The sequence below is a fragment of the Micrasema longulum genome, unplaced genomic scaffold, assembly GCF_059751315.1.
Source record: "Micrasema longulum isolate JH-2025_06_02 unplaced genomic scaffold, ASM5975131v1 h1tg000725l, whole genome shotgun sequence".
NCBI lineage: Eukaryota > Metazoa > Arthropoda > Insecta > Trichoptera > Brachycentridae > Micrasema > Micrasema longulum.
The window spans coordinates 1,508,554-1,532,600 of NW_028277921.1; the positions used below are offsets into that span (position 1 = coordinate 1,508,554).

General features: G+C 33.8%; 1 protein-coding gene across 7 annotated transcripts in view; it reads left to right on the forward strand.

The window, feature by feature from the left end:
- Positions 1 to 24,047, forward strand: part of LOC148279403 (uncharacterized) — a 197,390-nt gene that overhangs the window by 143,073 nt on the left and 30,270 nt on the right. For 5 of the 7 annotated variants that reach the window (XM_088229982.1, XM_088229986.1, XM_088229987.1 and 2 more), the window contains exons 2-12: positions 962 to 1,102; positions 3,597 to 3,731; positions 5,588 to 5,732; positions 5,818 to 5,948; positions 6,054 to 7,327; positions 8,166 to 8,383; positions 9,277 to 9,602; positions 11,345 to 11,539; positions 11,610 to 11,909; positions 13,420 to 13,649; positions 20,069 to 20,117. In XM_088229982.1, coding sequence (XP_088086108.1) covers positions 986 to 1,102; positions 3,597 to 3,731; positions 5,588 to 5,732; positions 5,818 to 5,948; positions 6,054 to 7,327; positions 8,166 to 8,383; positions 9,277 to 9,602; positions 11,345 to 11,539; positions 11,610 to 11,909; positions 13,420 to 13,649; positions 20,069 to 20,117 — 3,120 coding nt within the window. In that variant the 5' untranslated portion in view covers positions 962 to 985. The remainder of the gene's footprint in view (positions 1 to 961; positions 1,103 to 3,596; positions 3,732 to 5,587; positions 5,733 to 5,817; positions 5,949 to 6,053; positions 7,328 to 8,165; positions 8,384 to 9,276; positions 9,603 to 11,344; positions 11,540 to 11,609; positions 11,910 to 13,419; positions 13,650 to 20,068; positions 20,118 to 24,047) is intronic. The other 2 variants (XM_088229985.1, XM_088229988.1) reach the window with 1 other exon arrangement.

Here is a 24,047-nt window from a genome sequence, read left to right on the forward strand (position 1 = left end):
AAAAAAATCGATGATTCAATTAATGTAATTTATGTATGGCTTTATTCTACGTTATTGGGTGCCGATAAAAGTAAACTTTTTTAATGGAAATGTTTTGATTTTTCAAAAAACTTTGGATTATTCAAAACCGTGATTTAGAAAAACAGAATCCAAAAATTGTTTTATATATGGATTGGTAAGAATATTGATGTATCCAAGTCCAATAATCCTGATCCTGAGATATTTTGACTTAAAGTAAACTCTAAATAAAATATAAAGGATATTTTCACCGAACCTTTAATTATGTTTCATAGAAAAATAAATAAATAGCTGAAAAAGAAAGTAAATTTCGATGGCTCAGTTCCATAGGAAGATAACAAGCCATTACTAGTTTTAATAAATGGCTGACCAAAGTTTTGGCAGATCTAAATTGATTTGTAACAAATAATTATTATATCACCTTAAGTAAAATAAATATATCTATTTCAAATATATACACAACGTTTACTAGTTTTAATGTTAAAGTTATGAAGATTATCACAACGATTCAATTCGTCATGGAGCTAAGAGATTGTTAAGTCAATTTATTTTCATATGAAAACATCTGTCTCCACAAAAGAAAACCCGTAGTTATACCTTTATATAATTGAAAAGCGGTGTGTTTTTTTTTTCAATTTAATAAATAGTAAAACTCAAAACTTATTTTTTTAGTTATCCCTCTATGGAACTGAGCCATAGATATTTTTTTTATAAGAAAATACAATCGAAATAACAAATATGGTTATGATTCACTATTATTGTGAAAATTTTCCTAATAAGGATTTAAAATGTTGATCGACACAATCAATACATATAGTACATATTGAAATCTACGGAAAAAATCGAAAGGCTACTATTCTGATAATAATAACTTTAATTTTATTGTTAAGTCTACGCGCCTTTTGCATAGCAATATTAAGTGAGCGTGTTACGCTTGTTGCAGACGTCATGACCAGCAGGCGCTACCATGGGTAACGGCGGGTCCCACGCGGCGGGGGGCGCGGGGCTCCCCTCCGCCCGCCATCCCACCCACTGGCAACACTCATTGCCTAGTGATCCCCAGCTGAAGGCATCCCATCTAAAGGTACTTACTCTAACGTTATTCTAGTATGATTATTTATTTTAAAAAAACATTTGCAAAATTTACAATGCCATAATTACATTAATCCCACCGCGTACCGTCCTAAAAAGCAGGCAATGCGATTTTTAGGCTTTATACGGCGGAACGCGGTCGCGGGGTTGACGTGAAGGGGGCAGAGAATGTAAGCTGGCGATATTGCATCTGGCGATGTCTTCAAGCAAAGAAGAAGACGAATTATATTCAGACCATTTGATCTACTTATTTACAATATATATATATTAATGATTCTTCTACAAATACTGTATTTTTTTATTTTGGGTCAAAAAATAAATTATCGTCGTTATTTGTCTTTTGAATTTATCAATACATTATTCAAAGTTATTCAGATGAAAAAATACTTTCGGGTTCCAATCCTAGCAAAAAAAATACCAATAATAAATAGCCCATTCCATCCTTTAGGAAAGCAAAAAAATATACTCACACCACTCACTTAAATATTAATTTTTCATTCTGGAATGCTTGTTAGAGCGGCAAAACCAACATGGGGGTGCTCTCCTGCGGTAATGCAGCAAATATATTATGGTGCTATTGAACCTCTTGTTACATATGCGGCCAGCTTATGAGGTGAAGCAGTAAATAATAAATGCAATAAGAAAAAACTTGACAGCTTACAAATACAATTTGCCATAAGATCTTGTAGAGGATACAGAACCATTTCACTCATCTCAGCTCAAGCCCTAACAGGGTTTACACCGTTTGACCTTAAAATTCAAGAAGGGAATGATATTCATAATGTCAAAAAATTTGGTAAGCTGTATTCCATTCCAGATGATCGCAAGTATCAAGGAAATGCAAACAATTTTGATTTACCTCACCAGTGCGAAAGAATTCCCGAAAGTATTATTTTACTTGACAAAGATATACTTCCTTATGCTCCCAATGAAATAAGAATATTTACAGATAGCCTGCTCGACGGCAAAGTGGGATCGGCATTTGTTCCTGCTGAGAGTGATAAAGAATTACCAGGCAGAACATTTAAATTAGACAATTTCTGCTCAGTTTTTCAGGCTGAACTACTCGCGATAAAATAACAGATATTCGATACTTTGTGAAGAAATATCAACGCATGGACAATAGTCATCATTCCTTAATTTAAACCTCTAAAAATAACTTCTCATGGCTCCGTGTCCGGTAAAAATTTGGGTCGTTTCGAAAGTACTTTGGTGAAGACGACGGAAGTATGCTGCATCAGCCAGCGTTGAGAATAACATTTTAGTGATTTTACCTGTAGAAGAAGCGCGGTAATGATCCTCCCAACGCTGCTACGTATTTTGTTTTACACAGCGTTTAGCAAAGCTAAGGGGAAATTCTGAGAAGAAAGGTGCCGTTCTTTTACAAGTTGCGGCTCTTGCTCGTTCATCCGCTCTCTCATTTCCTACGATACCAGCATGTCCTCTTATCCATCATATTTGAATGATCATTCCTCTTCTTTTTAGATGCTTAATTTTACTCTGAATATCTACAATTCATGGATCTACCGACCTAGTATCAGTCATAGCTTGAACGCCCGAACGACACTCTGATAATATTTTTTGCAATAACCCACCTCTCTGGTGGTTTTTTTTCTTTATCTTTGAAAAAATAATTCATTGGTGGTCAAGAGGAAACGCTATCTGACTTTTCTTCATTCAAACGTTTACACGTATTTTTCCCTGGATTATTTCACTAGAGCAGTGACTTTTTTAAACAATATTAATATTTATCATTGACGTGTCTCCATGTTTTTGCTTTTTTTGATAAGTTGTTTTTTGTGGTAGCTAGGACCATTCAAAAACTCTTAAAGCGCAGTTTTATCTGCCGTCTTCGAACGCACGGTAAACAAATATGTTAAATAAATTTGAAAAATAGAGAACGTACCTACCCAGAATATTTCATTCTCTTTAATCATTTAATCTCTACTATTTTTTAAAGAAACAAAATAGTTCCAGTTTCGAGGTGTGGAAAACGGGACAGCAAATTGTTTATTTGTCTATCGATTTTAGTCAGGCATAATCAGTCCGACTTGCAGTTTTTTTTTTTTAAAGAAATATGTGGGTTTGTGTTCATGATCATTATTCTTTCCTTTCCGCACCTAATGGTGCATCGGACACTGTATTGGTACACCATTCACATGGTATCTTGATCATTTTTTTTACGTGAAAGTGAAATGATCGGTCTTACGCTTCCGGTGCCAGTTCAGGGATTATGAAATATTCTAGTGTAAAACACTTTTTAAATATATATTTCATGTCAAACATGTCAGGAATCGAACCCGAGAGCTCTTGCATGGTAGGTAAACGCGCTGACACCACGAGGCGGGTACGTTTTACCTATATATTATGTCAAATGAACGCGATAGTAGAAAATAAAGTTATCAAAAATATATTCTACGAGTACTTCTGAAAAAAATACGAATTTTTTTTATTTTTTAAACATACTACTATGACATTTATTCCAGGTTTTGCCCGACTTGGACCAGAACCCCCGCCTTCGCAGCACCAACAATGGAGCCATCCTACACTCGGGGGGCACCATCAGTGGGCGGCGCCCCCTCTCCTTGGCTCTCCCATATGACCGGGACCCCGTGCACCATGTTTGTTCAGCTTTATTACTTGTTTATTTCCTTTTTTTAACACTCATCCAGGTTTCTTTACAAAATTACTTGTCGAATAATTATCTCGATGGAAATGTTTAATACATTTATAATCATTAACATATTACAACAGAGATGAATAACACTATGTAATAACACAATTGTTGATAAATCCACCTGGTCCATGAAGTATAGAAATTGAAAAAAAAAAAATTTCAGGCGTTGCCTAGTGTGTAGGTGAAATAATTGCAATTAAATGAATCCCACCCGCATAAATAAAGGTTTCAGCTCTTTAACTTCACAAACATCAACAGATGAAAGAATTGAAGGAATGTAGATGTTCAAATATGGGCAGAATGGTGAATGTTACACAGTGTGTAAAGTGGCCACTTAAACCAGCCATTGACAGCACATAAGCCCTGTAGATGCCTAGACTTCTATATTACCTTCTCTTAAATATTATTCATCTCTGTTATAATATGTTAATGTTAACAGCTCCCCAGGGAGTTGAATCCAGTCCTTGTCTACAAAAATTTGGACAAACTCAAAATGTTGTCGATACTACATGTATCTTTTAATTAATTTATTTATTATTTGTTTATTTACTTATTTATGGACATATGCAGTCCACTCTAACAATGGTAAATACAATTTCTTTTAATAAATACAGGTACTAATCAAATAAAAAACAACTAAATAATATTAAAGCTAGAACAAAAAAAAATACTACCTCGAGACAAGATCCGGTTTATCTTCGTGATTTTTTAAATCTATAAAGACTTTAAAAAAGTCTAGATCTTGTCTCGAGTTTACAATACGACACAATCGGCACATTGGTGCATGCAAGCCATAGTTTGTTCTGTGTTGACCAAGGAACAGCACATTATTATTTCGCAACCAGCGGATTGGATCATTGAATGCCACTTGTTCCAGTAACGATGTTACATCAATTAAACCATTCAGTAAATTAAACATAAATATGGAGTCAATGTTACTTCTACGTTTTTGACTTGAGATTTATATTATCTTTTAATATAAACATATGTATTTATCTTTTAATTTACTTAAGTAACGACACTTATAGCAATATGATACTTTTAATCTGTGTCCGGGTGGATGAAGAGTACAGTTGTGTGTGCGCATAGAACTACAATCCTGGACGAGTGTTTATTACTCAATTGATGCTCTCAAAAAATCAAGTGGAGAAATGTCCACCTCATAGTGTTGTAGTTGGCACATTTTCCTACCATATTCGAGGTCCCGGATTCAATTCCTGGGAAGGTGAGCCTGAAATATTTGTTTTTCAGGGTGTTTTTACACCAAAGTATTTTATTGTTCTTGGACTGCTACCTGAAATTTAAGACTGATCACCTTACCTTCCTGTAACAGATGATTAAGATACGATGCATTTAATTTAAGAGTGCTGTGCCTTATGCACTGTCATGTGCGGATAAGGATTTGATGAAGATGAATTTGATTGTAATGCCTCTTATAAGAGTGGTTCAGAAATTTCGTTAGCCACTTATACCTTATTTATCTATTATGAACTAATTTTCAAATATTTTTTTAGTACTAATTTTATTTTTCTGAATCACGTGTATTCATATTTGTGATTGGTTTATATTTCATAAAAACAAGAAGTTTTTTTTTATGTTGAAAACAAAAATCTTATTTTTCTATCAACTAGGTAGAATATTTTACTGTAGATTTTCGGTACCACTAAATTTAAAGAATTATACTGATTACTAGATGAAAATTAGTAAATGCATAAGTAATTTATATAACGTACGTATTTATTCTACTCTATGTAATCAGCGTTGATGTAATTGTATAATATTTTTATTACATTTGTCCAGAATGGAGTTCATCGATCGAAAAGCATATCCCAGGACATCTATGAAGGAGAGAGACAAATGCAACCCAGGTTTTCCTATCTCTCTAATCAAAGAGATCCTCTTCATAGATCTCATACTCATTTGCATTTAGAAGAACCCATTCAAGGTAACTTTGTTTAACGATCTCTCTTAATAAATGACTTCATTTGTTGCGGTAGAAATCAAGTAACCAATATTTTTTAATATTTCAGAAACGTTTGGTATGCAATCAAAGAGGTTTGGGTCAGAACCGGATCTCCGAAACAGCCAGGAAATAGTTCCTCCTAAAACTAAAGTTAAAAATATGAAAAAAAAATACAAGGCGCCACCGCCACCGGCTCAGGTAATTTTGAAAGTGTAACAATTTCATGCATATTGCAAAAAAATATCTTATTTATTAAAATTCATGCTTTTAATACAAAATAATTTATATTTATTTTTTACACAGACGCAAGGCAGTTCTTCGCCGGATTCTTGGAATGCTCCACACGCGTACGATCACCGGGTCCCGCAACCTCCATCTAGAAAACTACGACTTTTTAAAACAAGAGCAGAAACCAAAAAGACTTCTAAGCATAGTCACGAAATTCAACCCAATGGATATGTTCATCATTTGCCGGAGGTAACAAGGTCTTACGAAATGGAAGCAACTAGACATCATCCGAATGATATCTTTGAGCAAAATAGGTATAACGAAAGGGAAAAGTTACTAAGGTCACCCTCCCGAGATAGAGATGAATACTTGAAATATCCCAGCAGTAGAGAAGAAGATATGGTACAAACGCAATCTTCTCTGAAAAGAGAAGAAAACATTTTGCAAACAGCATTTAGCAGACAAGAACTAATTAGAACTAAGCACTCCCAACAAAATATGTATAAAGAAAAAGCGAAGGGTACAGAATCTAGATTCGAATCCAACAAAGGTTTCCGGAACTCCGAGCGATTTAAAAAACAAAGCAACGATCCTCTCATTTTAAGGAGAGAAAAGTCATTCGATAATAGCCTAGTCCAAGAAACCTTAAATAATGTTAACGGCGTCAATAGGATGCATAACGAACGAAAAATACTCTTAGACAGTCAAAATAAATTCAACGATAGAGAAGACGACTCGCAAATAGAATATAGGTATAAGAATAAAGAGGATAAAACTGATGCCATAAATCATAGAAAATCTGCTCCAGCGCTTGGGTTATCCAATGGAGTAGCGTCAGCCGAATTCCAAGCAGAGTTACTGAGGGCTACTAAAAAGTTAAGAAGCGTTAATAGGCTTAGCCCCGACACAGACGAAAATAGTGAAAAAAATAAACTAGCAAAACCAAACCACAGATCAGAAAACGACTCCAACAATAAAAACATAAGAGAGGAAAAAAAAAATGTTGATAGAGTTACCAAAATAGAAGAACGAAAAAATAAAAACTTCGAGCCGAGCGGTGCAAAAATTACTTCGAGTCAATTAAAAACAAACGTTACAAACGATCGTTTAAAACAATCGGATTCTGCTGACCGGCTATCGCGTGTCGCTAAAGAAGAGAAAAAAGACAATGTTAATAAGGTTTCAAAAGTAAACGGTACGAAAGTTTTGCCTTCTGATAAAGTCGCTCGGGAGAATATACGAAACAGAAGAGAAAGCAGGGTACTGGCTGACAGAGGACAAGCTTCAGGAAAAGAATCAACACCGGAACAATCTCCCAGTAGAGTTAAACAAGATGCTGCATGGGACAGGTAAGATTTTTTATTCAACAACCATTTTTATTTTGACATTGATGAAATTTTTATGAGTCAGCTATTTTTACAATTTTATATAGGGAATGAAAATGACTGTGTCTCGAGTCTAAAATGAAATGTCAATTAAAAAGAACATGTATTTTACAATTTATATACACACACATATGCGATAGAATTTTTTTATTGATAATAGTTTCAAACACCTCAAATTATATTATAACGTCACAAAATAGCCATTAAATGACTCTCCTAAAATGTTGTAAAAACATTGGCTTTTTTAGACCCAAGCCACAGATAAGTTGTGTCTATTTTTTTCCTAATAAAGAAAACAGAAAAAAAATAATTACGACAAATCGGTTAATAATGTATTCTCCTTCATTATTTTTCAACAAATTAGTCAATAATTCATAGCATCTTTAACGTACACTGCCGCAAATATCGCGATTCGCTTTGCCAGCTTTATTCCCTTGATTTAACGCAAACAGAATGAGTTGTTGAATATGCTTACTTTCATCTACTTGACATTCCATTTTAAAGGCTTGTAATCAAATAAAATAATACATGCAACATAAAAGCAAACACAATTTTGTTTGGCAGAATTTTTTCTTTGGAATGACGATCAACCTTTACCACTTTGTTTTACTTCTGGTGGTCATTTTTCAATTTGACTTCCTAATACATCATTGTGTAACGTGCATGTTTGACAGCTTTCTAACTCGCCTAATATTTACATTTCTCTGTAGACAGTTCATACATTGTTCTTGCGCGGCCTATATACTTTGTTGGTAGAACACTGAAAAACAAAGGTCTTTTGATTCGTCCAATACTGTTTTAGAAATCAACAAAATCAGCCGAGTAAGTCATTTTACTTCGGTATGGATAAGAGCATTCTACCCATGCCAGAGCAGGAACTGGACGCGCATGAGAAGGTACGAAGGCATCTTGAGATGAACTACAAGGACTTCTCCAAAACAAATGGATACCCAGTTGAAGAAGAGTTGATTCATCCCACCCCCAAGCACGACTACAACACCAGATTAGAACTACCTCAAGGTATCAATTTTACCTCATTTAATTTATTTGTTTTCGTTTTGTATTTAGTTGTAATATTTTAACTATTTATCAATCTGGTTATTTTTGGCTCGTTCGCGTTCCATTCTTGAGGTCCTTGATTCGATTCCTGGCAGAAGGATGGACGTAAAATTTTAATTTCAAATGTTGTTTAAACTGCAATATTTCACTGTTTTTGGACTGGCACCTGAAGCTTAGGACTGATCACCTTACCTTTATTTTAAATACGCTTCATTTGGTTTACAAAAGCAGTGCCCTATGCAGCATTGGATGCAGAAAGGGGAATGATGATATTAATACAATATATTATGCCTAAAAAACAAACGTGGCCATCTCAAAAACAAAAGTAAAACTGAGTAAATCGACGTTTTGCCTTTAAGCGATCAATACATTAATCAAATTAATAAAAAATCTCCGAAATATCGGCAGCTGGAGGTGTTTGCCACTTTCGTGATAAATTTTATTTGAATGCACATAATGTTATTGGGTATTTAAATAAAATTTATCAAAATTTAACGTTTGTAAAGAATTTTCACCGCAAAGGAATACGTGAAAAATTCAATTGATTGATTGATTTGGATATAAATTTTCTTTGATACTAAAAAACATAATATTATTTGAGGAAAAATAAGTAATAAATGGCTTTGTGAAAGTGGGTTCGTATTTTGTACAGTCCATTATTTTTTTTAATAACCTCTGCTTTATATGTGCGTAGCCATGAGTTTTTTTATATAAAATCATTCTAGAGTGTCTACTAACACAGACGAAATTTAACACATTAAAATATTGTTATTAAACATTCGAACGCACTGTGGTGCATTTTAGAGCGTGTAATTGCAATTAAAATATTTTTTTAAACTGATGTATGAATTTAGGTTCCTCGGAGTCAGCACTATCTAGTGAACCGGAGCCGGAGGACCTGATGTCTTCTGAAAAAAATCCGCACGGCATAGCGCTGCAGCTGCGGCCCACGTTGCCCAAGAAGCAGCTGGAGATCCCGCGCTTCTCCCCGGCAGCGGCGTGGAGGCAGCTGGCGTCCCTGGAGGCGGCGCCGCCCCCACCGCCGCCACCCCCGGCGCAGCCCCCGCGCGGCTGGCCTGAGAGGCCCGAGAGGGGCAGCCACGACAAGTCCGGCGACAGCGGCATCTCGGGGGATGCCAACAATGACGACACGGGGAGCCCGCCCATAACAAGGAGAGAGGTAAAAATTCAATAATATATTTTTTGAATACGTACATATGTAGGTACACTTAGTAAACATTTATACCTACAAACAAATTTTTCATTTCACTCACAAAATATATAATTCCTATCGGAAATTATAGCACTTCTGTATTTATTTATTCATATTTTTTCCATTATAAACTATGATTAATAATAAAAATAATGTGACCTCACTGGGGTGGGGTTATCTGTGCCGAGAATACTTAACAATATACTTTTTTTCAAATATTTCTAATAAACAGAGATATTTATTTATTTAATGCACAAAATACACAATTTTATCATAGCACAATTATATTTTTTTTATGTCCCGACTTTTTAGAAAATGTCGTGTTTAGTCGGGACTCTTCTTTATATAGATTAAAAACACATATAAACATATCAAACAAAATACAAAATAATCAAAACAATGTACAAAGTATTTTTTTATAAATATACATATATAAATAATAAAAATTTATACATGTCAAGAAATGGAATGCAGAAAAGTTATTTAATAATAATGGCAATGTTATTAATAATTTATAGTAATTTCATAATTCAATTCGGTAATTAATTAATAGTAAAAAAAATACAAAATAATTCAATAAAGTAATAATAGTCACACATCAACATGGTAGAATATGTAATTTAATAAACATAATAATAAATAATTTTATGCTTCGATAGGCAATAGTTAATAATAATCAACAAAATGTTCAGACAGTTTTAAACACTACGTATTTATGTTTATAATTCATTTATGTACATCCTTATTAATGTAATGTATATGTTATTTAAATAAATAAATAGAATTGAATTATTTTTATAACTACGTCGTTTTCCTTTTTTGCTCTATTTTATTTTTTCTTAGATTTTGTTTTTTTTTAAAACATATGAACCTATTGCAAATGAACTGGTCAAATATTTATTTAAATGTTTTAACTCAATACACTTTTTGCCTAATTTTTCTAACGAAACAGTTATGATGTTTTCAATAAATACTGTTGGTTTTCATTTTTATTAATTGATTAATTTTTTATTTTACAATACGTATATGACTTTTTTATATTTAAAATAATGTCTCCCGTGCCGAGGGAGTCATTTTATATAATTTTTAAACATGCCTTATTAAACATAATTAAATCGTTTGTACATAAAAAAACCAGGAAAAAAGGTTTTTGGTTTACAATGATAACATAATAATATACACAATAAACAATGAGCTTACTTCACCTTTAAAATATTAGTTAGTTTACTTAATCTGCAATGGGCTCGTATGAAAATAATATATTATATATTCAAGTGGTTGACAATATTTTCCTATGCGATCTGAATTGGCTAATAAACAGACAAATAAATAACAATACATGTAAGCCAAAAATAACTGAATAAAACCTTATGGTGTCTACACATTATCTTGTTATACCATGAAACGCTTGAATTTAAAATTTGTAGCTGTAATGTAAAAGCCCTCTGGGCTTATCTAATAAATAATTAAATAAAATGGCATTTAGTTACTAAAACATACTGGTACAAACAACACAATGACAAAAAATCATAATATATTATGAAGTAAATCACATTATATCTACGTATGAGGTAATTGGTTAAATGTATTATTATACAATGCTTTTGCAAATGCACAATTTAGGATTCTACAAATTTTCCTTGCCAGCTATTTATTAGGAATAATTTGACCTGAACTGTGTACCTACTAATGTTACAAAAAAATAATAGGAACCGACGAAACGAGCGCTACTTTCCGCCTGGACTCCTCAACAAGACCTGGAAGAGGAGAGCAGCTCAGACGCCGGAGTAGACTCTCCCCACAGCGCCATGACGGACAACGCCCCAGCCAAGTTCTCTGCTCGTCAGCAGGTGTTCAGTCTCTCCCTGCCGAGGGAGACACACCTGGCCCAGCTAGGAGACAAGGTGCGGTAACTTCCCCTTTAACTTTGCACCCCGCAAACCAATTATGAGCTCTACCCGATGTGTCGAGTAGTCCAAAAGTGTTTTATGTCTTTCCGACTGCTTTCAGAACAAACAGTTCCAACAGCCCTTCAACAGCTTGCAAAAGTTGAAAAAATCCGTTTCTGGAGCTATCGGAGTGGCGCTCGGCTCCAAGAAGATGGATGGCGATCTGGATGAAAATGATGGCAATGAACAAATGGAGAGTAACTGGTTCCTCAGTAGATCGGCGCCTAATTCCTTAAATAATGGATTAAATTCGCAAAACTTGAAACTTTCAACGGCCAAATCTAATGACTCTGGCCAACAACAAACACCCCCTTCTTCAGATCAGGTACGTCAGGCTTCTGTTGTCCTTTGTGTTGTTACGTAAATAACATGGCTTTTGTTAAGTAAGCGTATGCCGAAACTAATTCTTAAACGCAGGATGTAGCGCATAAATAAATGTTATTTGTTTTTGCACCGTCACAGGCCAGGAGAGCCAATTGCAGCGGTGAATCACAGCACAGATCACTGAGGCTTGAGAAAAAAAGTATTTTATTTGTGAGTTCTTATCGGGAATCGAACCCGCAATATTTCGTGCGTAAGTCAAGGGTCTTAGCCATTACATATCGGAGGCCGCGAGCCAATCATGTTTAATTATTAGAAATAAATTTAAAAGCTCTTCCTTTCAATATGCATTAAACATTATGAATTTTCTTTCTGTAGATTTTGTCATTATTGTTTTTTTCCGAAAAATGATAACTACTAGCGTGCATTTTTGCATGTTAATTCACACATATATTCTTACAAACAAGTCGGCTTTTATGTTTATAAAAAATTCCTTCTATCACAATAATTTATTTTTCTGGTAAAAAAGATCAGTATATATTTTTTAATATCGTCACAAGCGTGACGTCATAATTTTTCCCGCTACAGTGAGGAAGTTTAGTGCAATTTTAAATTCTATATAAAAAAGGTTTTCTTACACGCGTTATAAATTAGGGCAATTAATTGCATGGGAAATTTTCTCGAAAATGTATTAAAAAATTAATAAGAATGATTTTTGAAAAAAATGAACTTCAAAATGAACTACTTTGAACGACGTCAATAGTTCAATATGTTTCTTTTTTGGGTGATACCGTGTGTTTTGGATTTGTTCCGACGTTTCGGCTACCATTGCAGGAGCCATCTTCAGGGTAAACTGAGTATTTTGTAGAAAAAAGTGTGTGTTTAATTTGTACCGTGTTGCAGTTAGCAGAATTACTAATACTTAAACACAAACTTTTTTCTACAAAATTCTCAGTTTACCCTGAGGATGGCTCCTGCAATGGTATCCGAAACGCCGGAACAAATCCAACACACACGGTATCACCCAAAAAAGAAACATATTGATAACCGTAACTGTGAAAACCGTCGCACCTATTTAACGTCACTAGTTCTCCGAAATCAACCAATGGCAGAGTGTTGTGATACATTTCTGGTTACCGGAAAGCCAACCCATCAATCAAAACAACTCTCTGTAGAGAACTTTCGACGTCACAGGCGGAGAAATTTCAAAATTACAAAACTTTTAGAAAACCATAGCGCTGATAGTACGATACATAATTTTATCATAGTTTGACAGTCTACGAGTACTGACAACCCCTTGTTTTGTTTTTTTTCAATTACTGGACTTCCACATTAAATTATTCTTATTTCTGTTAAAGTGCCATTTCTTATTGCTTTACAGGGGCTCAATGTTCGTACGTTCATATCCGTTAAAGTATTTTTTAAATACAATTTCGGGCTGCACTAAACATAATTTCGTCTATCGGCATAAAAATACCCACATTTTCTACAATTCTTCCGATTGTGTCCGTCAGGAGGAGGACAGCCCGCGGCTGGCGGGGGTAGGGGGCGGCATGATGCGGTCGCAAGCGCCACTATCCTACCTGGCGAACGGGGGCCACGTCATGTACCTGCCGCGCTACCACAGCGGCCGGGGGGCGGAGCCGCTGTCCCTGCCGGGCCGGCCCGAGGAGCCCGAGCCCCGCAGTGACGGCGAGCTGGAAGAGGACAAACCCAAACCCTTCGTGGATGGCCGGACGATGAGGTAACCTTCAACATACACATCACATAATTTTATTTAACTGATGTATTCATCATTCATTCATCAAATTTTTCGTTTGAGGAAATTTTAGTTTTTTGTGGAAAATATAACATTTGGTTTTCTTTATTTTTACGGATGTATTATGTGTTAACATAAGCTGTGTTTTATATTTTTTAAAAAGCAGCAAAAGTAATATAAAATGTTAAAGGTACGTCTTTCGAAAGATTTTTTTTTTCTCTTCAAGATATTGCGTTTGTTTTTACCTTACATATATTATTTTATTTGCTTTTGCCTTTAAAATAGAATGTTGAAGAGGCGAAATTGAGCATTTTCGATGCCCCCTTCTACAATAAATAAAAGAGGAAACACATTAGGAGAATAAAGAAATACATTTTTGCTATTTTTTTCTAAAACAATGAAGGAGAATACATTATTGACTATTTTGATAAACATTTTTTATGATGTCCTCTTCTCTTTATTTGGAAAAAACGGACAAAACTTATGTTAACACCCAATAGAATATAGTACTGTGCGTGAAATTGAACCAGAACCCCGGACGAATGTTTTGATTCGACTGCTGCTCTCAAGTAAAAATTTTGGAAAACGAAATTGAGTAGAAATAGGTCCGCTTTATAGTGTGGTGATTAGCGTTTTCCCGCTACTTTTCTTTGTCCCGGGCTCTATAGGTGGTTCTACGAGTACACAGCAGTATTTTATCACCTGAAGCTTGTCTAAAACTGACCCTTTATGTTGAAAAAATGATCAAGATACTCCTCAGTTGGACTGTCAATGAGGTGCACTATGCACCACTTGGTGTAAATATAGAAATAATGACTTGATAAATGGAGTTGGAAAAAAAGAGACGAAAGTAGACTGAATGCTGTTGAAATGCGATCCCTCGGGCGAATGTGCGGAAAAACAATGTATGATAGGTGCCCTAATGTCGAAATTAGAGCAGAATGCAAGGCTGAGTTAAGCATTATCGACAAAATTAAGAAAGGTCTTTTGCGATGGTTCGGTCATGTGGAGCGAATGAATGATGAAAGAACGGCTAAAAAGATTTATGATGCGAATGTGTCTGGTTGTAGAAGTCGAGGAAGGCCGAGAAAGACATGGCATGATCAAGTACAACAAATTCTTGAAAGTGGTCATGTGAAAAGTCGGAATAATCGACGTGCGTGCATGAGAAGATGTATGAATGTGAAGGAAGCAAAGGAAGTGTGCCAGGACAGAGTGGTGTGGCGTTCTATCCTCTCTGCCTACCCCTCCGGGGAAATGGCGTGATGGTTAGTTAGTTAGTTAGTTAGTTAGTTAGTTATAAATATAGAAAAACTGATTTGACTAAAAGCCCGGCAATTAACTAATACTGGTTTTACACTAAATATATGGCTAATTCAACTAGCTAAAAGTTATTTTTTGTATTTAATCACTTACCGATTTCTCATGTCAACCGATTTCGAGACGTACCCGTCTCATCGTCAGGACACTCACTACACCAACATGCAAATGCTAAAATACAGATTCGCCTTTACCATTACCGTAGTAAACAAAATATTTACGAAAAAATACATCATTTACATGCAGAGTTAAAGGGGATGCACCACCACCATGTCCATGCATGCACTAAAATTAGGTTAATAATATTTAGCAATATGTTCTAAGAGGTGGGGATTAGGGAGGGAGGAGCTAAGCGGTCGAACGTTACACGATTGGTTAATTTTTAAATCAAAAAGAAAACTATTTATTATTAAGAAAAATACGGGAATATTATTTTTAATGCTTTTTTATTGTAAATTACCGCCGTGTTGTTTAATTTAAGGCCCTTTTTTTATTATTTGAATGTGAAATTTTAACTCGTGTATTCTTATTAAAATTGTTTTTTGAATTTATAAAATGATTTACAAACTCTGAAAAATTATTTTTATTTCATGTGTTCTTTCGAGTTTATTTATTTTGAACGTAAATCATCTATGCAACACCCTAATGTGAGATTAGTCCTTAAAATGTAGTTCTTTTTACGTCGGCATCCAACGATAATAATTTTATTAATTTATTCATACTATAATATCATGGATATTATAATATAATTTAAGACGATTAGTGTTATGTAATTGTATTTATTATCGCAGTTTTTACACAACTACTTCATTAAAAATAAACCTAGGTATTTGTCATTCAATCAATGAGTCATATCGCACACCTCTCTGGGTAAGGCAAGGCTAGGAGCGGCGAACCTTAGTATTATTATTTGTTTGATATTTAAAGTTTTTTTTTTTTTTTGTTTTTGCACCGCAACATACGAGGAGGCCCAGTTACAGTGGTGAATTAATAATCAGAATACCCAGGATAAGAAAAATCACATTTAATTTTAGTTTTCTTATTAGGAATCGAACTCGAAACCCTCCGTTCGTAAATCAATCATCTTAACCTCTACGCCACGGAAGGCGTAAAATTAAACGGAAATTGATAATAACTTTCTTAACTAATGAATTATTTTCCTTTTTCTTTTAAGTTAGTTGGATTGACATATTTTGTTAAAAAACGTATTTTATTAAATACTTCTTACATTAAAATAATATTTATCGAAGTTATTAAATTCATCGTTTTAGAGGAAAGTGTGTAATTATTGATTTAAGTATACATTTATTATGTACCTAGGAAAAAAGTAATGATACTAATTGTTTTTTAATTATTTTTTTTTATATGGGAGTTGCATTATTTTTTACCTTGCTTATAATATACAAGGTTTATATTTCAAAAAGAGAATTTTTCTGCTATTATATTACATTATTTAAGCTTAACTGTTAGAATCAGAAAGGATATTCTAATGTGGGCCAATCAAGTACTTCTCATCATTTGCTCACGTGAAGAGGAAACCACTTAAAACTCTTCAGGAGAAGCCGGCCTCTTGACAGTTGTCAACCGGCCTTCCGTTCCACTAGAGGAGTGTTCGGCATTTTGTTCCCTACTTTGGTTTATTTTACCAATTGCCTACACTATATTGATCATGTATGATACTTCCCCTCGTGTGAGTTCTTTATTACCTGTCACCGATGGGATGTCGCAAAGATCTTCACCCTGTTTCTGCATCGCGCCTCTTGTCTTTGAAAGCTGAAAAGGGGGCAATGCATTAACAGGTGAGGGACATCTTGAGGAGTTTCATCGTCACATGGGCAGCTGTCGATCTCGGAGAGCTTGAAGCGATGCAGGTAGCTCCTAAACCCACCGTGACCCGTGAGAATCTGGTTGAGCTCGTAGCCAGCTTTCTGCATACTCCTGAAATCATAGGCATTGAAAATTGTAGGGAAAAACGTTTTAGTAATATTTCTGGTAGCTTGACTCAAATAACGATCGTTCCAGAGTTGAAGGGTTCTGCTTCTTATTTTCCTTTTGGCAAAGCTAAGCGGGAAATCGGCGAAATCGAATACTAATTGTTTGTAAATATTATTCACACTCTTTCCCCTTTCTGCACCAAGTGGTGCATACGGAACTGCATTGATAAACCAAATGCAGCGTATTTAGATAATCTGTTCCATAAAGGTAGAGTGATTAGTTGTTTGCTTCAGTCCAGGCAAAAATATTGCTCTGTAAAACCATCCTTAAAAATTATATTTCACGTATTCTCTGCTAGAAATCGAACTTACGACCTCAAGGATGGTAGACGAACCCGTTAACCACATCACAATGAAGCGAACTTATCTCAATTAAATTTCTTTATTTAATATTTGTACCTAAAAGCAGCCATCGAGTCAAAAACACTTGTGGTTTTTGGTTCTGTTTCACACACAGTACTGTATTTTTCATCCGTCGGTATATACAGAAATTGTACGTATAAAATATGTTTATAAAATTTGGTCAAAATAAATAAGCGGAAGAGTAGCAAGTAATTTTTAAATAAATTAATAACTTATATGTAAATATAAGTTATTACATCATTACAATGGAATTCCATCAAGAATTGTCAATAAATAACTTAAATGAAATTTATAAAATACGTTTATAAATTATCCACTGATGTAATTGTAGACGAAGAATTAAAACTTGAAAAAAACTGTAGTAAACATGAACACAATACGAGAATATCAGAAAAATATCATACACAACCTTCTAAAACGAGAAAAGGACAATCGAGACTAACTAACAATGGACTTAAATTATACAATAAACTACCAGACAAAACTAAACAAAAGACTCCGACAACCTTTACAAAAGATGTAAAAAAAAATATTGTTAACAGTAGAAAATGAATTTTAAAAGTAAAAATATTTCGTTAAATGCATGTAACTCGTAAGGGTGTATCAATGAAAAGGTAAAATAAAAAAATAAAAAAAATAAAAAAATAAAAAATGTACCCTAGAATTGCCAAAAGTCCGAAAGTTAAGATCTCAGGCGGTTTGTATAGGTAATAAGTGCATATAATGCATTAACCTAAGGCCCTCAAGTGTTTTTCTTAAATTTAATATTTTAATTTAACCTCACTTGAAGTTATTATTATAGCACATCATCATCCTCTCTCTGTTTCTGCAACAAGGAAAAAGTTCAGCCCTACGGTATATTGGATATAAAAAATGTTTTCTTAAGCGCTATAAAAATTAAAGCATTTAAGTACGGCAAAGTTTCTGGAAATCTGTGAAACATAAATAAATATTTAAATTAAAACCAACTGTATTGAACGACGTCACTAGTTCATATGAATCAATCAACAATAAGAGAGTTGTGAAAGATTTCCGATTTATGGTACCTCAACGGACCGGACGAATCAGCAGAACTGATCGAGAAGAAGCGGAAGAGAACTTGAAACGTCACACGTGGAGTAATTTCTAAAATACAGAATTTAAAAATATTGTAGCACTGATAATACCTCACATAATTTTTTTAACAACTTATTTGGGTTTAGTTTAATAGTCTTTTGACAAATAAAAAAGTCACTAAACTTTACAATATTTGAGTTTGTCCAAATGTTCGTAGAAAAAAGACTGGATGTCACCCCCTCGGGAGTCATTAAGATTAACAAATTACAACAGGGATGGAGAATACCTTAAATAAGGTAATATTAATATATACCTTAAATAAAGGAATATAAATCAACAAATGGAAGAATTGAAGAAATGTGGATGTTCAAACATAGGCAAAATAGTGAATGTTACGCAGTGTGTAAAGTGGCCACTTAAACCAGCCAATGACAGGTCATAAGCTCTGTAAATGCCTAGACTTCCATATACCCTTATTTACGGTATTCTCCATCCCTGTTGTAATTTGTTAATCACTAAACTTTCTTATTGATCCAAAGGCACTGTAGTAAAAAAATGTTTGCAGAGTTGTCATAATATTTCAAAGATAAATAAAGTCTGACATCAATCGCTCTCTTCTAAGAATAGAATAGAAATAAAATTTTATAGATTAAATTTTAATACGTTTGTATATTTTTTTCTGATAGCAATAATACAAATAAAATGATTGTGTGGAAATCTGCAGTAAACCAGCATTTCGTGCGTACTTCTGCTTCATTTTTTACAAATTTATTTTGATTGATACGTGATAATAACTAAAGATAGAATATATTGATCTCATATAAAATAAAATAAAAATATGGTTTCTCATTTAATGTGGTTATATGTTTATTTCTAAACATTTTTCAAATATATGTCAGTCTTTAGTACTAATTGATATATGAACTTAGTTATGCAGAAAGCAGACAGTCATAGAAAAGTGAAAATGAGATAATAGCACTTTTGTGAAACAGGAAAATCGAATCTACACAACAGTTAAAACTGTTTTTTTCTTCGACAAATGACGAATAATGCCCGCATTTATCTTTTTTGTGATACAAAAACGAATTTAGTTATGTATATGACAAGATTAAATGATTTTAAACGTCTGGCTGACCACAGAACCTAAGATGTGAATTTTGCTGAAATCAGCCAGCCCTAGTAAAACTCTGATATGTGTTAAAGCAATTTGTATTGATCAGAATATTTTATGTTTATCTTAGTGTACTTAATCGTAAATAATCCCTTAATTCGTTTTTTTTAATAACTTTTAAAATAATTTAATTATGTTTTAAAGGAATTTTGGTGAAATTTTAAAGTCTGGCTGACAACCTAAATATGCATTTCGCAGAAAACTGCCAGAAATGGAATCTCATACAAACTAAGAATGTATTAGGTGACATTCGTTTTCATGACTTTTTGACATCATGGAATTGTTAGAGGGTGATTATTACAGTTTTTTGTCTGAGAGCGGCCTGACTGTTTTAAGCAAAACATAGCATTGACCTTTCTGAAAATGATAACACCAAAATATATTTTTTTCTAAATTGTGGACTGGCTGCTTCTGCATAACTTCATTCATATATCAGTCTTAACTACTAATCGTAAATAATATTGTATAAATATATAATATTTTGTTTCATTTCTTTTCAGTCGCAGCAAATCCAGTGGAGAAATTATCCTTTCGCAACGAAATGCTGCGGTAAGTAATTTATTTTTAATTTTTATTTTTTTGCACCACAACAAGCCTGGAGGAGTGGGGAATTACATCGAAAACACCCATTAATTTTTGTGTTTTCATCGGGAATCGAACCCAGAACTTTCCGTATCTGAGTCAAGTGTCTTGACCACTACACCACGGACACCGCCAAATTATCAAATTGTTATATAAAAATAAAAATGTTTATAATATTTCTGTGCCATATTCTACAAAATTAAAAGTATTTTAAAAACGAGAACCTAAATAATTTGCTACATACGTTTTTTTAAATAATGTATATATTTTTAAACATTATATACTGCATTAAAAGAAACACATTTTTTTACATTTTGCATAAAAAGGTGTTTTAATAGTTTAATAATAACATTTTGATGTATTATAAATATTTTCCTCGCTCTGTGTCCGTGCTGATTGAGAATACAGTAATGTGTGTGAAATAGAACCTGAACCCTGGACGAGTGCTTTTGACTCAATGGTTTCTCTCAGACAAAAATCCGAATCGAGTGGAGATAAGTCCGCCTCGTAGTGTAATGGTTGGCGCGTTCGCCTACCATGCCAGAGGTCCCCGATTCGATTCCTGGAAAGGTCAACATGAAATATTGATTAAAATAGTGCTACCCTGCAATATTACGTAAGACTGATTCCCTTACTTTCAAATAACAGATTATCGATATACGTTGCATTTATGTTTGATATGTTGTGTACGTTTATGTGAATTTCACTAATAAAATAAAATGAATAAATAAAATAGTTTTTAGATTTTGATAAAAATATCAATTAAATTTCTTAATTTACTTTTATTGACCAGTCTTGAAGATCTTTACTAAGACGAAAGCGCTTGTTGGTTGATAAACAAAATAATAATATTTGGCCCGCACGGGACACCTCACCCCAGTGAGGGAATATTAATTTTAATTTAAAGAACAACAGAAATTAAAAAAAAAAAAAAAAAATCAAACGAATTAATGAACCAAGAATGTTTGTTTTTATTTTTATCAAAATCATGAATAGAGTTAAATCAATAAAATATCTTCAGAAAACATCAATGTATTATTGAAAGTGCAATTGCAGCAAAATTTACAATGTTTTACAATAAATTGAAACGGACGCCATCGTAGTTCTCGATCATTCGGGATTACTCCCGAGTGTAACCTAGGGTAGGTGCTGTTGTAATCGGACATGCTAAAGTAATTGAACACTCAAAATTTAATGGTCAAAAATAAGTCAACGTAAGAATTTATCTCCACCATTAAATATTCACTTTTTTGTGTGTTTTTTTGAACGCTTTACATTTGTTTATTTTTGGCCCATTAGATTCAGAATGTCATGTCCAATTACTATAGCACTCACCCTCCGTAACTTAACGAATTTAATTTTAAACGTTGAGTTAAAAGACCGTTTACACATGAACAATACAATATTATTCTGTCACAGGACTCTGTCGCTGTCCACGTGTAGACAGCAATTTGAAGGATAGGACATTATTTCGAGACGTTGACATCACGGAGAAAAACGGGCAGACTATCTCAGCGGAACAACGATTACTCTCACTACCACGTCACACTGTGGCCCAATCGAGCTAGAATATTTTTTTAATTTTTTTTTTCGTCTTGTGAATGCGCACGGCGGTAGCGATTTGCTAGACGTGTACGAGTCACTCCCGTGCAATTTTGCTGCCAAAAATAAACGCAGATTTTTTTTTTTATTAAGTTCGTCTTTAACAATTCCAATACATCTTGGTATGGAATGAAAAATACTTTTGGTGAACTTGCTCGAAATAAACGCCAACGTGCATTCATTTCACGTGTGAACTGCGGCCAAATTTTTGTATTGTCCCAGAGTTCTGTCCTGCGCGGTCGAAGCTGTTCACGGAACTGGTACAAGACAATATTGTCCTATTCATCGTATTGTCAACTTGTAAACAATACATTAAGCCGTGCGTATTATAAGCCGTCAAAAAATAAATGTACCTGCCATTTTTCATTACTTTAATACATATTAGCTGTCGAAATCGCTTCTGAGTAATGTAACAGTCTCATTTTATTTAAGGTATTAAACACGACCATCGCGGATAATAGTGGTAATTTAGTGAATACATTAATTTGGGCATAAACATAATTACGATTATATACAACTTGTCAACTTTTCATAACTTATCACAGCTTAATATTCTTAGAAATCATTCGTGATTTACATTTTTAAGAATACTTTTGTGACGTGTAAAATTTATGTGCTCATATATTTTATTGTTTACACACGTATGTAGGCATACGATATTGTGATACCTGCGAAATTGTGTTATAGGTTACAAGGTTACAGCGAGACATTGAACATAATACATATATTATATACAAGTATTAGGTATTCATCATATATTGTTAACTTCCATCACTGCTTGTTTTATTATTGTTATTTTATTGTAAACACCTCAATTTAATCGATATTCTACATAAGCGAAATTAAATATTAAATATGTACGTGTTAGAATTGTCGATAAAAGGGAAAGATCACTTTTTTACAATTTTTAATTAAAAAGGGTCTTTAAAATACTGTGGAGTAAAAAAATGTTTAATTCACATACTTTATTAAAAAAAATAAATTAATTCATAGTTTGAGGCGTTAATAAATAAACAAATAATTTTGAATTCCTGTAAAAACGGTCCATTGCATTGGCTACGCCCCTAATACGTAACGATTCGTCTAAATTTTAAACTTTGTTTGTGACTGGTTTAAATTGTAATAGAACATCGTCACGAATCTTGACGTCGCAATTATCAAGGCTAAACATGTCACGTTTTTGTTGGAACATATTTTTAATTATTTATTTTTTAAAGTTATGTATGAAAACATTTCTCCACAATATCCATGTTGATTTTAACCAAACGGGGGGGGGGGGGACTCGGATTCCCCATAGACCGATTTCGTTCAATTCCACTTTATGTACATAAGCATTCGTAAACTAACAAAAATGATTAAAATACACGAATTAGTCAAATATGTGAATGCGAAAACATGAATAAATTATTGCACGGTCATAAACACTTCCAACCTTTTATTCTCCTGATGCCATATACAAGTAGGCGCTAGGGTCGTTTGGTCCCCCCGTTCGGATCACGTGTAATTTTTGGATGCTTAGTGAGGGAAAGGTGAAAAAACACAATTTATTTTTCCAAATCCATTTAATATCGGTATTCGTAATGTGAATTCTATTTTTTTTGCTTCTGAAAAAATAACTGACTATTTATTATCATAATTATTTCAGACTCCGCACACAGTGGTGCATAGGGCACTCCATTGGTACACCAATCTCAACATATCTTGATCATTCTTGTAACACGAAGGTAAAATGATCAGTCTTACGCTCCAGGTATCAGTCGAGGGACTATGAAATATTCTGCCGTGAAAACACTATTTTTAATAAATATTTCGTATCAACCGTGTCGTCATTCGAACTCGAGACCTCTCGCATGATAGGCAAACAAGTAACTTGATCAGTCCTGCGCTTCAGGTTTACGTCCAGGAAAAATGTTATATTGCATTTTAAACGACCTTAAAAATCTATATTTCACGTCCATCATGTCAAGAATCGAACGGATCCCGAGAATGCCAACTGCTACTCAACGAGGCGGCTTTATCTCCACTCGTTTTCCTATTTCAGGATTTTTACTTGAGAGCGAGCATCGAGTCGAAAACACTCGTCCTGGGTTCAGATTCTATTTCACACATAACTATATTCTTCATCCGCCTGAACACAGAAAATATTAACATAGTTGACATGTTTTTTTAATATGTCAATCTAATTTATCACATTAACGTACAATTTTTTTTAACGTAGTACCTCTATTTTAGAAGCTTGTCTGTAAGTGAAAAAGATAGGACATGGAAGGAAGTGTTGAAAAAAACAGACACCAA